Source organism: Desmodus rotundus, chromosome X (assembly GCF_022682495.2).
Source record: "Desmodus rotundus isolate HL8 chromosome X, HLdesRot8A.1, whole genome shotgun sequence".
Classification (NCBI taxonomy): Eukaryota; Metazoa; Chordata; class Mammalia; order Chiroptera; family Phyllostomidae; genus Desmodus; species Desmodus rotundus.
In genome coordinates this window covers 3,678,322-3,692,107 of record NC_071400.1, presented here as the reverse complement: position 1 = coordinate 3,692,107, position 13,786 = coordinate 3,678,322, and the positions used below count along the sequence as shown (strand labels likewise).

General features: G+C 41.4%; 1 protein-coding gene across 1 annotated transcript in view; it reads left to right on the top strand.

The window, feature by feature from the left end:
* LOC112300051 (vascular endothelial growth factor receptor kdr-like) overlaps positions 1–13,786 on the top strand; it is a 161,466-nt gene that overhangs the window by 53,358 nt on the left and 94,322 nt on the right. The window contains exons 4-7 of the mRNA XM_053917169.2: positions 2,853–2,980; positions 12,172–12,331; positions 13,075–13,211; positions 13,573–13,750. Coding sequence (XP_053773144.1) covers positions 2,853–2,980; positions 12,172–12,331; positions 13,075–13,211; positions 13,573–13,750 — 603 coding nt within the window. The remainder of the gene's footprint in view (positions 1–2,852; positions 2,981–12,171; positions 12,332–13,074; positions 13,212–13,572; positions 13,751–13,786) is intronic.

The following is a 13,786-nucleotide window of genomic DNA, read 5'->3' as shown; positions in this document are numbered from 1 at the left end:
GTGGAGAAGATCATTGGGCGAAGACTGTGGAAAAACAGATTTGCAAACAGATTTCTACTAACCTAATTGTATGAACCTAAGCAAGTCTTTTCCCCATTCTGAACATCACTTTTCCTATCTCTAAAAAGGAAAAAGGTTCCAGGATTAATAGGGACCTGTTGTACTACCTCAGAGCCCAAAATAGCTGCTCAACTCCCAACCCTCACATCTGTATTCCATCCATCAGTAAGGGAGAAGGGAGAGGAAGAAGGTTCTTACTCTTAAAAGAGACTTCTAATTATATTTAATTGCAAATTAAGTTAGAACTTAGTCACAGGGTCACATCTAGCTGTGAGGAAGTCAGAGAAAAGAAGTTTTCATTCTGGGTGGCCTATAACTAGCACAAAATCACTATTTTATGAATTAGAAAGAAGAGGATAATATATACAGGGGTAAAAAGCTGACAGTTTCTACCATAGTGTCACAGAACAGTTTGGGAGGCTAATAAAATTCTGAACAGTCCCCACCTCCCCCCCCAAAAAAAACCCATTTGCACAAGACTACGCATACAATTTCAGAGAGTTCGTAGGTGCTGAGTATACAACAGCGAACATGATACGTGAGATCGGATGTAATAGAACTTACAGACTCGTATAATAAACAAGGAAATGTGTCCTGTGCTATCAGGTAGTGCTGCAGAGAAACGGTAATGGGGCAGAGATAATGACAAGGGAATCAAGGAAGCCTTCTATTACAAGGAGATCATTGGGTAAAGACCTGAATGAAGTGATAAGCACCATGTGGATATAAGGGGAAAAGCATTCAAAACTGGGAACAAAAAGTTGTAAAGACCCTGAAGTGGAAGCAGGCAAGGGAATCAGCAAGGAGGCCAATGTGCCTGCAGAAGCTTATGTGAGAAATGACAGGAGATGAGATCAAAGGGGTGATGGGGGGAGACAAGAGAATTTAAGGCCTTTTAGTGCATGGGAAGGCCTTTGAATTTTATTCTGGATGTAATAGGTACCATTGGAAGGTTTCAGAAATGGAATGACATGAGAATTCTGGCTGCTGTGTGGAAAATAGACTTTAGGGAGAAAAGAGTGGAAGTGGGAAAACAATTAAAAAGCAATTTGAATAATCCAGGGGTGGGATGATGGTGAATGGACCAGGGAGAAAAGCGGATGGCGGGGTTAAATGTACATGTTTTGTATCTTTTAATACTCATAATTTAAAAGTATATGACTCCTTAAAATATAAGGCTCTTTTTCACCTCATTTGTTCCTTTTGGCAACCTCGTTTGGAACTCGGGGAATGCATTATTATCTTAAGTTTTAAAAAAGAAGTGAAGGACGATAGCTTGCCCCAAATCCCAGAGTTATGAAAGCTGACACATTCAGCATAACTTACTTAGTGCTAAGTATTTTCCTTGGGCTGTTTGTTATCTCTTTCTAATATGAGATCCTGAGATGTTTTCTGTTTCTTTAATTTTAATTTTGAAATAATGTCATGCTTACTGAAAATTTTCAACATTAGTATGGTTCCTATATATTCTTTAGTAGCTTCTCCAAATGTTACCATTTTTATAATCAGAGTAAGATGGATAAAAATCAATACATTAACATAGGCTTAATGCTACTTGTATACCTATTCAACTTCACCAATTGTCTTATTAATGTCCTTTATCTGGTCCAGGATCCCACATCGGATTTGGTTGCCGGGTTCCCTTATTCTCCTCCACTCTGTGACAGTTTCTTAATCTTTCCTAGTCTCTTATAGCCTTGACATTTTTGAAGCACACAAGCCAGTTATTTTACAGCACGTGTCTAACCTTGAGTTTTATGATATTGCCTCATGGTTAAATTCAGTTGATACATTTTTGTCAAAAGTATCAAGAAGTAATGGTGTCTATTCTATTACTGGTCATATTAAATTTGGTCACTTGGTTAAGGTTTGTTTGCCGGACTTTTCCACTGTAAAGTGACTATTTTTCCCTTCGTAATTAATGAGTAAGTAGATGTTTTTCACTGACAAGTAAACTGAGGCATGAAGGTGTGTAGTAACCTACCCAAGGGTACACAGGTAGAAAGTGATAGAGGCTCTTCTCTCTAAAGCTTGTAATTATTCTCCCATTCCCCTGCATTCACATTGCCTCTTGAAAGATGCCACGCTTGCCTCTTAAAGGCTTTGCTATGCTGAATGTGGCTTCATTCTGTCCCTCTTAGTTTCTTAGAGTTAGGAAAACTGGCAGCTTTGTGGCAGCATTTTCCTGAGTTGGGGGTTGAGCTAGTTAGCCACCGTGACAGCTGTGAAGGGAGCTCTCTTCCTCTGGTTCCAGGGGCACCATCCGATAAAGGGTATGGACCCTCAGGATCCTGGTCCCCTTATCCTCTCTTTCCGCCATCTGTTTTTATTTACTTGATTGTTTGCTGACTCACCACCTTGGAAAGGCTTATTGGTGGAGAATGAGTGATCCTGATACCCAATTCCGGGAAAACTCATCAGATAAAGAGGGATTCCTTTCTTGTGTTTGGGGTATGGTAATGGTGAGGGTGATCATCTTAAACCCGTTGGTCTCTCCCATTGCAAATCTTAAAGAAAAAAAAAACACTCTGGATGTTTCCCACACAAATTTGAAAAATTCCTTGTGTTCTTAGCTGGCTCTTGTGAAAAACAATATTTTGGCTTGGAGTTAGGAGACCCGGGTTCTAAGTCCTGATTGTACTCCTTGTTGAGTTCTTTTTCTTCTCCGAACCTTCATTTCTCCTTGTATAAAATGACAGCTAAATGCAATGATCTCCAAGGGTCGTATAAAAACGATGGATTCCTGTCCTGATGAGAATACCAATGCTGATCTGATTCCTCACCCCCTGCAGATGACAACCAGACCTTTGTGGAGACCTACTACGAAATGCCACTGGTGATCACTGTCTTTACTGATACCCAAGAGGTGGTTGTGCCATGCCGAGTCACCTCTCCTGACGTCGATGTCAAGCTTCAGTTGGTAAGTTGCATTTTGGGGGTGTCAGATAGAGGACTTGTTGCTAACTTGAGTATGAAATATAAAAAAGAGTAAGGGACAGCGTTTCCGTTTCATGCTTGGTACTTGCTCCAGCTGTGCCGTGTCTGGCTCTTCGGAGCAGCATATAGAAGCAGACATACTACCATTTTACCTTGGATGAGTATCACCATGAGAGGTTCATAAAAACTAGGGGTAAAGGTGGTAGATGCTTAGATGTTTTGTGAGACCCCATGTGGACTAGACATGAATGCTGTCCACGTCCACAGGCCTTGGGCCAGAGTGCTTGCTTTTCTGAAACAGAGACAAAATGGAGGATAGTTTTCAGAGAAATATACATGGAAAAAAGAGGGAAGGGAAACCCGCCCATGTGGCTTGATTAGTTAAATCAATCTTGGTGATGAATGCAGTAACGTATGTCCCTTGTACGTCACCTCCACAGCCACCAAAGCCCTCAGCATCCATAGCTGTGTAACATCACTACAAATTTTAAAATGATTCACGTACATCACCCCCTCGGAGCTGCACACATAACTACTCTGTAAAGTGGATAGAACTGGTTTTAGTATTTCCACTTTACATACGAGGGATTGTAGGCTTAGGGAAAAGAAAAAACTTGCTTATGGTCTGTATTTGATAAGGTCATAGTCAAGAGTAAAAATAGATGTTCTGCCCTGGCTGCTGTATGCTGTAGCTCAGTGGGTTCACCTTGGGCTGCGAACCGAAGGGTCGCCGGTTCGATACCCAGTCAGGGCACATTCCTGGGTTGCAGGCCAGGTCCCCAGTGGAGGACACACAAGAGGCAACCACACATTGATGTTTCTCTCCCTCTCTTACTCCCTCCATTCCCTTCTCTCTAAAAATAAATAAATAAAATCTTTTAAAAAATAGACGTTCTGATTCCCCGTCTAGTGTTCCAGCTATTACTCTTGTGGCCCTCCTCAGGGTGGCAGGCTGCTTCTGCTCCCCTGCTAGATGCACTGTCCCTCTGCTCCCAAGCCCTTTCTCACTTTCGTGTTAGGAAAATGCTGTGAACCTCTCACAGCAGCAGACAAAGATCATTTCACTTTCTTTAGATAGAGGGAGTGTCAGCATTTTCCCAATGCCTTCTGCCAGTACAGCTGTGAAAACTGAGAGATGGATCAGCCTGGAAATTGTGTCTGGTAGCAACAGCTGATGTGGCAAAAGAAGGTGCAAAAGCCCATGGGCAGAAGAATTTAATCCCTTAGAAAGTTCCACGAGACCTTGGGGTCCATTAGCCCCTCCCTGAAGACCACACTATCCTCCTCTTTCCAGGCTCATCTGCCCATTAGGTTGTTAGAAAGTTCATTATGCATTCAGAGGAGCAGCCTCAGGGCCATGCTGTCATCCTCCCTCCGCTGAACCACCAGCTCCCACTCTTCTCTGGGACATTCTTTTGGCTCTTTCTAAAGGAAAAGGAAGGTGCTCCTTGTCTTTGGGACTTAGTCCAGAAAGAAGCAGTGGCGTGGGGGAATGGGTGGAGCAGGGAGGATGCAGTCTGCTGCTGAGTTTATGTGCTTGGCTGGCCACCTCATCCTTCCTCTACCTAGTAGCAGAGAGAGTGTCCCGGCCCACCCAGCAGGCCTCTTTGGTGGGGCTTGGAGTCACCACGTCTCTTTCCTCTGCTAAAAGGAAACACTAGGTGGGGAAGGGACTGACCTGTCTAATTTAAAACATCCTTTTCTAAAATTAAACCCTAGTAGACAGCCAGTTTACCTCCAGATGATGTGTCAGGGTATGAAACAGGCATAACCGAGACTTGCTTTTTCCTAAGGCCTTCGCTCCTTTAATTAGAATAGGCAACCTCATGGTATCCACAAATCTTTCCCTTCCATTAAAAGGGAATTCCAAGGCACCAACCCATAATATTTCACTCTGTTTGCTAGTCACCAACATTTCCCACAGTTCAAGTTAGCTTCTTTATTATCTCATTGTATTCTGAAACACAAATTCAACTTACTGCTGCCTTTGAAAGAGCTATGGGCTAAAGAGCCCACCTCAACCCTTAGACACTACTTTCAGCTTGAAGCTTGGCTACTATGATCCGACAGGTGGATTGAAGGGTGCCCTGCGTTGGCCAGTGTGGCTCAGCTGGTTGGAGTGGTGTCCCGTACACCGAAAGGTTGCGTGTTCGATTCCTGGTCAGGGAGCATACCTAGGTTGCCAGTTCGTTCCCTGATTGGGGCACATATGGGAGGCAGCCAATCAATGTTTTTCTTTCACACTGATGTCTCTCTCTCTCCACCTCTCTCTTTCTCTCTCTCTCTCTCTCTCTCAGCAATAAGAATCATCAGGTGAGGATAAAAAAAAAGGTGCCCCTGAAGAATATATAAGAGGGATTTTCATCACACTGTAAATAGCTCTTGAGTTGGTCTCTAGAATTAGCTCAGTTTCCTTAAGCCCACAGAGAGAGCAGTTCTGGACTAAGAATGAGGAAACCTAAAATGTAAGTTGGATAATGATCCTTAAATATTTAGGACACTGAATGTGGATTATGCCTTGTAAAATGCAATAGATTATGTAAGTGAATGTACTATATAATTATAATTATTGGAAGTGGAATTAGACTTCCTGTTTGGGTGTTTCCTACTTCCTGATCTGCTGTCACTGTACCCACATAGATGTCCACATCCCCCTTCTTGGGTTTCAGTCCCATCACTGGATTTTGGTGACTCTCAACCACAGCTGTAGGAGAGAGAAGAGTGCTCCTTTTCTGAAACTGTAGCTTTAGCAGAAGTGAGCTTTAGTTAAAACCAAGCCAACAATATATTCAAGGGAGTTTAGCCAACGGTAATAGTAACTAAAGCCAACTTCATGAAGGAGGAAAACAGAACTCATCCTGAGGTCACATTCAATATAATTTGCTTCAATGCAACACATTTACCAAGTCTACTCTGTGTCAAGCACTGGCCAAACATAGTAATAACACATTACCACAAAGTGAGTGGCCTAAAACTACAGAAGCATATTCTCGCATAGGTCGGGAAGCCAGAAGTCTGAAATCAAAGTGCTGGCAGGGCCGTGCCCCCACTGGAGGCTCTGTGAAAGCATCCTTCCTTGCCTCCTCCAGCGCCTGGTGGCTCCACACATTCCTTGGCTTGTAGGTGCATAACATTGATCCCTGCCTTGGTGTTTACATGGCCTTCTCCCTTCCATCTCTGTGTGTGTCTTCTTTTCTGTCTTTTATAAGGTCACCTATCATTAGACTTAGAGCCTAGCCTAATCCAGGATATTTTCATCTCAACATCCTTAAGCTAACTGTATCTATAAAGATTCCTTTTACAAATAACCTTCACAAGTCTGGGTAGATATATCTTTTTTTGATGGGGGGTCACTGTTCAACCCCCTACCGGCCATTACCAGTGCCACGTACTTTGCCGAGAGCTTTACTTGCATTATCTCATTTAATGTCCACAACTGGTGTTCTCAGAGTTCAATTCCTACCTTCCAAATAGTGTGGTATCCATATGTGTGTGTATGTGTTCTGGAAGGAGACTTCATACTGTTCTTCATAATTTTTGTTCGTTTGACTTAGGTGCTCTATTAGATGTTTATATGTACTAACCACAGGGGGAGTGCAGAGGACAAAGAGACTACTCTCCTGAGTCAGTCTTCACTGAGGAGCTGTGCCCCGCTGCATAAGTAGGTGCACCTTAGATGGATAATTGTGGACAAAGAACACAAGTAGATGAATGAAAACATGAAGGGGTAACCAGGATTATTGGTTGAAAGTGAAAGAAATTTAACAAAACCTAACATATTAGAATTGGCTTAGGTGAAATGGAAAGTATATTTCAAAAGGAAGAGTAGGGGTAAGACTCATGGACATGTGTTCAGTAACAGCTCCTCTTTTGAATACCACAGACCTGCTTCTTTCAGAAACCGGATATGGTCATCTACAGTGCATTGTCTTTTAAAAAATATATATTATCGGCTATGCTATTACAGTTGTTCCAATTTTGCCCCCTTTGCCCTCCTCTTCCCAGTACCCCCATTCCCTCCAGCAATACCCCCTTAGTTCATGTCCGTGGGTCATGCATATAAGTTCTTTCGCTTCTCCATTTCCTATACTGTTCTTCACCTCCCCCTGTCTATTTTGTACCTACCAGTTATGCTCCATATTCCCTGTACCCTTCACCCTCCCAGCTGATAACCCTCTATGTGATCTCCATATCTATGATTCTTTTCCTGTTCTGCTTGTTTGCTTAGTTTGTTTTTTTTAGATTCAGTTGTTGATAGTTGTGCATTTGCTGCTATTTTAATAATGTTCATAGTTTTGATCTTCTTTTTCTTAAATAAGTCCCTTTAACATTTCATATAACAGCTTGGTGATGGTGAACTCCTTCAGCTTTACTTTGTTTGGGAAGCACTTCATCTGCCCTTCCATTCTAAATGATAGCTTTGCTGGATAGAGTCATCTTGGATGTAGGACCTTGCCTTTCATGACTTCAAATACTTCTTGCCAGCCCCTTCTTGCCTCTAAGGTTTCTTTTGAGAAATCAGCTGACAGTCTTATGGGAACTCCTTTGTAGATAACTGTCTCCTTTTCTCTCTCTTTTTTTTAAAGATTCTCTCTTTATCTTTAACCTTTGGCATTTTAATTATGATATGCCTTGGTGTGGTCCTCTTTGGGTCCAACTTGTTTGGGATTCTCTGTGCTTCCTAGACTTGGATGTCTATTTCCTTTACCAAATTAGGGAAGTTTTCTGTCATTATTTTTTCAAATAAGTTTTCAATTTCTTGCTCTTCCTCTTCTTCTGATAGCCCTGTGATTCTGATGTTGGTATGTTCAGAGATGTCCCAGAGGCATCTTATTCTATCCTCATTTATTAAAATTCTTTTTTCTTCTTTCTGTTCTGGTTGAATGATTATTTCTTCATGTTCCAAATTGTTGATTTGAATCCCAGCTTCATCCCCTCCACTGATGATTCCCTGTAGATTTTTCTTTACTTTACTTAATGTAACCTTCATTTATGCCTGGGTCTTTTTCATTCTGTTGCAGTACTCAGTGAATTCTTTGAGCATCCTGATCACCTGTGTTTTGAACTCTACATCTGATAGGTTGGCTATCTCCTCATCATCACTTAGTCCTTTTTCTGGAGTTTTGATCTGTTCTTTCATTTGGGCCATATTTCTTTGTCTCCTCAATTTGGCAGCCTCCCTGTGTTTGTTTCTGTGTATTAGGTAGAGCTGCTTTGACTCCCTGTCTCAGTAGTGTGGCCTATGTAGAAAAGCACCTGTAAATTGTGTGGGGCAGAGCCTTAGGTAATTGCCAGGGTGGGGCAACTTACTTCACCACTTTGTGGCTCATCTCTGTGTGGGGGAGAGCTCAGAGTGGGGACTGTGCCACTGCTTGGGTTCTGGAGGTTTGCCCAGCATTTGCCCTGTGCTGCTGGTGCACTTCTAGGTGTTGCCCTTCCAGGTGTGGCCTGGGCTGAATCCCAGAGGGGTCTGTGTGTGTTTTAAGATCATGTGGGCCCTTTAAGCAGAGTCTCCTGAAAATCTGGCATTTTTCCACTGCCCCAACCCCCACTGGTTTTTACAGCCAGAAGTTATGGGGATTTATCTTCCTGCCACTGGAACCCTGGGCTGTGTGGTCTGGACTGGTGCTGGGATTGCTCGCTCTCAAGGTATCCCTTCCAATTTTTATCTACCACATGTGAATGTGGCACCTCTCGTTCTGCCACTGCCACCTCTCCATGCCACACCGTGTCTCCACACCTCTCACCCATCTTTGCATGTTCTCGTCTCCACCCTTCCTACCCACCTGGAAGAACATGGCTTCTTTAAATCCTTGTTTGTCAGACTTCCATACAGTTCACTTTTCTGATGGTACTGCTGTTACTTGTTTTGAGGTCTAGTTGTCATTCTTTCTGTGGTTGTGCGAGGAAGCAAAGCATGTTTACCCGTGCCTTCACCTTAACCCAAAATCCAGTCCCCTAAGTCTTTATTGGCAGAGAAGAACTGAGAGGCAATACTTCTCTGACCCCAAATTAGAAAATCACATGGAAGGGTTTTGATTGCCTAACCTAAAATCTGATGCCCACTTCTAGACCAATCACTGTGGCCAGAGAAGCAGGATTTGTATGAGAACAGCAGCTCTCCTACGAACTACCCAGTTATAGCATGTGTTGCTATAGTGATGAGAGGGGTGTCAGGGCTGGTTACTAGGAAAGAGTAGAGATAACAACAAGGGGAGGGTCCTATTCTGAGTAATTGTGTCTAGAGGTAATGAAGTGTCTAATATAGATAAATAAAATCTAATTTAGAATGAAGGGAAGGAAGAGAGATTCTGGAAGTGGAATCTAACAGCAGGGTTTTTTATCCTTGGCACTATTGATACGTGGTGTCAGATACTTCTTTGTTGTAGGGTGGGGCCTCTCCTGTGCATTGTGGGAATGCTTAACAGCATCCTTGGCCTCTACCCAGTAGATTCCAGGAGCAACACCCACCCCCCAGTTGTCACAACCAAAAATGTCTCCAGATACCGCCTCATGTCCCCTTGGGAGTAAAATCCTCCCCACCCCCCAGTCTTCATTGAGAACCACTGATGTATACAATTAATTAGGTGAATGAGTTGCTTTCTTAGGACTGAGGCTGTAGTTGATCAAATGGGGAAAAATTCAGACACAGAGTCTTTATTTCCACTCTGCAATCAGATTGTGTAACATTTTAGTATCCCGCTGTTACTCTGAATTTCTGCATAAGCATGCAATAAACTCAAGGTTTTTGGACTCTCCTTGATTACTGGGTGCAGTTACTTTCTAAGCTTTCTTTTTGGAATTCATCCCATGTGTTATTTGAGTTTTCCTTATTTCATGCTACAGTTTTTTAATTGTCAGATTCTCTGGGACATTACTGTCTGGTAGTTAAGTACATTTAGGTTATGGTGAAATTACTAATGATGTAAGGGCTTCTCAAAGAGGCACAACAAAGATTCCGGTGAAAAGTGATGTTTGAAAAATAATTTTAAATGTTTTAATTGAAGAGTTAATACTTAAGAAGGTAAAAATAACATGAAACTAAAAAAAATGTGATATACTTTCAACCCTAGGTTTTGTGTTATTAGACAAAAGGTGGTGACCCCGTTCAGAGAAAAATTTTTTAAACATTTAAAAAAAGAATAAGAAGCTCTGAGTAGAACCTGTTGGGTAAGAATAAGAGGAATAAGAGAACTGAACCAGGAGTCGGAAAGGGATAGAATCTCAGTGCTGGAAGAGACCTTGCAGACTAATTTCCCAGCTGATACAAAAATTATTTTATAGCATCCTGGATAAATAGGCATCCAGCTCTTGTTTCTGTGCTTGCAGTGACAGAGAGGTCACCATCTGATTGAGCCAAAATATGTGTCACTGCATGTCCACTTATTGGTCCCATTTTACCCTCTGAAGTTTTATATAAAAGTTTAATTCTTTTTTTTTTAGTTGGAATGATTCTTTATTTGAAAAAATAGATTGCTGAGTACAGTGGGCAAAAGGCTTTTTCTTTTCAAACACATCATTATACTATAATGCCATTCACGGTTTTTACATTGTGTCGAATGTAGTTTCTTAGTAGCTTTTAAAAAACTATTCATTACTCACTTACACTCATCGAAGAACACAGTATCGAGGATTATTTGCTAGTCAATGCTTCATTCTTCTCACAAGTTCCCAAATAAGAGTTCTTTAAAACCCCGCCCCCCCCACAGATACCAGGAAAACAGCAAACCCACCCCCAATTAGTCACTAACCCCACCTACTCCTTTCTATCCTCAAGTGTTCTTATGGACCTTCATAGTTCTTATCATCCCCCTCTGACCGTGGTTCAATTTAAAGATTTTCATTAAAGTATAGGGTCCATTCTCATACACCAATGAATATAAATTGGTGTATTCTCGCTGTGATGAACTTTGGCAAAAGATATCAAGTGCCTGGAAAATGGTTGTACACTTTGACCCAATAATTATGCACCTTAGGATCTTGTCCAGTGAATAAGATTTAAGCATAAAGATGTGGATCGCTACATTATTTTAAATAACAAAAATTAAAAAATATTATAACATAAATATCTAACAATAAAAGAATGGTTTAATAAATAACGGAATAACCAATATTATGCTAGCATTAAAATTGTTATAAAGAGTTTTTAATCATATGAGAACACGCTAATGGTATAATGTAAAAAATCACAGGATAAATTGTATGTACTTTATCAGTACAGCTATGTAACAATGTGTATAGACATAGAAAATGGATCATAAGTACCGATAAATATTTCATTGTTCTTAGTGGCTCTTTCTGGGTTACAGGTCATTATCATTTTTTCTTTATTTTCTCATATTTTTGAAAACTGTTCAAATTGGTATGTATTACTTTTATATAAGCCAAAAGAAAATTTAGTGATCCAGATCTGTTTACAAATTCACTAGCTGAGAACAGACACCCAGGCTGTGCGGTTTGCCGCTGGATCCCTAGTGCCTAGCGCAGAGTACATCCTATTAAATATTAAACGTTGGATTTAACGAATGAAAGTACCAGCTACAAATGGACTTCATATAGGCCACTAAGTTCCTTAAACTCTTTGTCATTTTTCCTTGCACGAGACAGAAGGAGTGACCCACAGCGACAGAGTGTCAGTACCTGTCAGGGGCCCCGATGAGCAGTTGAGGAGCCTGGGAAGCCGACAGCTGCTGTTCTCTCACATAACCTAAAAGAGGGCCTAATGAATCTTAGCGTAGCCTCTTTGGGTCTGAGCATCTCCAACAGAAGAGATCCCAGCCTTAATATTTAATCCGATAATAAACAACTAGTTAAGCAAGGTATCCCCGATGGACTTCATCTGTAAAGTGGGAGTAACAATGATATCTATGTCATAGGGTTATAAAGATTAAATGAGCTAATACAGTGTGTGGCACATAGTAAGTGTTGTGTAAGTGTTTACTAGTATAATTACTATTTGTTGAGTATCTACTCTGAGCCCTGAAGGGTACTAATCTCTGAGAAGAAGACAAAGGTTAGCCAGCACAGACTCAGTTCGGAGGAAGCTTGGGTGGGAGAGGAGGAAGACAGGCCACTCCTGAGTGGCTTCAGACCCGATGGTTTGGGCATGATACTGATAACTGGTGAGAACTTTACATGTATGTCTTCCTATGTCCTCCTTTCCTTGCCGCACAGTTCCACCCAACCACGTTCACCTATGTGAACCAAAAGTGGGATCCCCGGAGAGGCTTCACTGTGACCCGACCCTCCTACCACTTCTACAGCAGCATTCTGCAGTGCGTTGCTGAAGTTAATGGGAAGATACACAAGTCATTCTATCTCCCACAGCGTCTTGGTATGAGATCTTATGCTTTTAGATGAGGGGGTGAGATCCTGTTGCTCCTCGCAATCGCTTCCTCTTTGTATAAACCTTACTTCAGCTACAATTGCTTCCATATTACTTAATAACTAGGGACTCTAAGCTTATATTTTTAAGAACTGTATGTGTCTCAATAGAAAACGCCCAGGCTAACTTCTGCTACGTTACTCTCTTGGGCTGTTTTCAGTTGCCAGATCAGTTGACCCATAAAATCAATGGTTTATCAGTGTCTAGCAATAAATACTCAGCTTTTATAAGGTTATTGTGGCTAAATAATAGACATCTTGGAACTTTATATGATTGCTACCTAGTATAGAATTGAAGATGGACTTCTAAGTCAGGGAAGACCTTCTACTCAGAATTCAGAAATGTGTCAGTTAGCCTCAGAAGGGCTTAATGGCTTTAGACCTGTAGGAGGAAAAATTTCCTGGTATAGAGGTTATTAAACTGGGTATACAATTTCCTAAGCAGATTGTAGAATCCTTTTCACTAAAAATCTTCAAGAACTATGAAGATAAAGCCCTTACCACCACCAAGCCTGTTGATATAGTTTATATAAAATCTTATCTAACTTTCTGAATCATGGAATATTCTGCTTTGGTTTCGAGTCACATTTTCCATATAACAGAATGAGAAATTGTAGAATAGGAAGAAGTACTCCATAATCCAAACTTTTGTCTCTTGCCTTCTTTGTCAGTATCATGCCATCTATTTTCCAGAAACCAGGAGAAAAAATATCTCCATCAAATACAACCACCAGAGACTTCTAATGGGGGACACCCTTTTCCTACAATGTGACGCAGAAACCACATTCAACGGACGAATCAACCTGAACTGGGTATTCAATCGGCAAAATGTAAGGATGCTGTCCCCGCTCTAAATATTCACAGACCTGCCCGCATCCTCTCTCCCTGTCATTCCCAGTCAGTTCCTACTATAGGTCAAGAACCAGGTAAAGTGCTAAGCAGATTAACAAAGCTGAATAATAAGCAGCTTCTGCATTGAAGGGAGCCAGTCTCATGGGGGACTTGCATTTCACTTTGCAACATATCATGGCTCATTAGTAACATACATAATGTAATAAAAGTGCAAAAAAAGGTGTCGGCTTTTCATAGGGATTTTCTTTGGCTTCCTGTCGAGCTGTGACAAGTGAGGCGCTTAGGAGTGCTCAATAATCTCAATTGAAACTATTTTCTTTTTGTTTTCCTACCCCTCAGTCCAAGACAACACCCAGGTGTTGTGAAATTAAAAGAAACTTGGACCAACGGTCCCCTGTGTACAAGAGTTATAGTAACTTGACCATCTGGAATGTGACTATGGAAGACAAGGGTTTGTACATTTGCAGGGAAGACGACAACACCGCCCTGCAAGCCAACGTCACCATCACAGTGTACAGTACGTAAAACTTTCATTTCTGACTCTCTCCTGAGG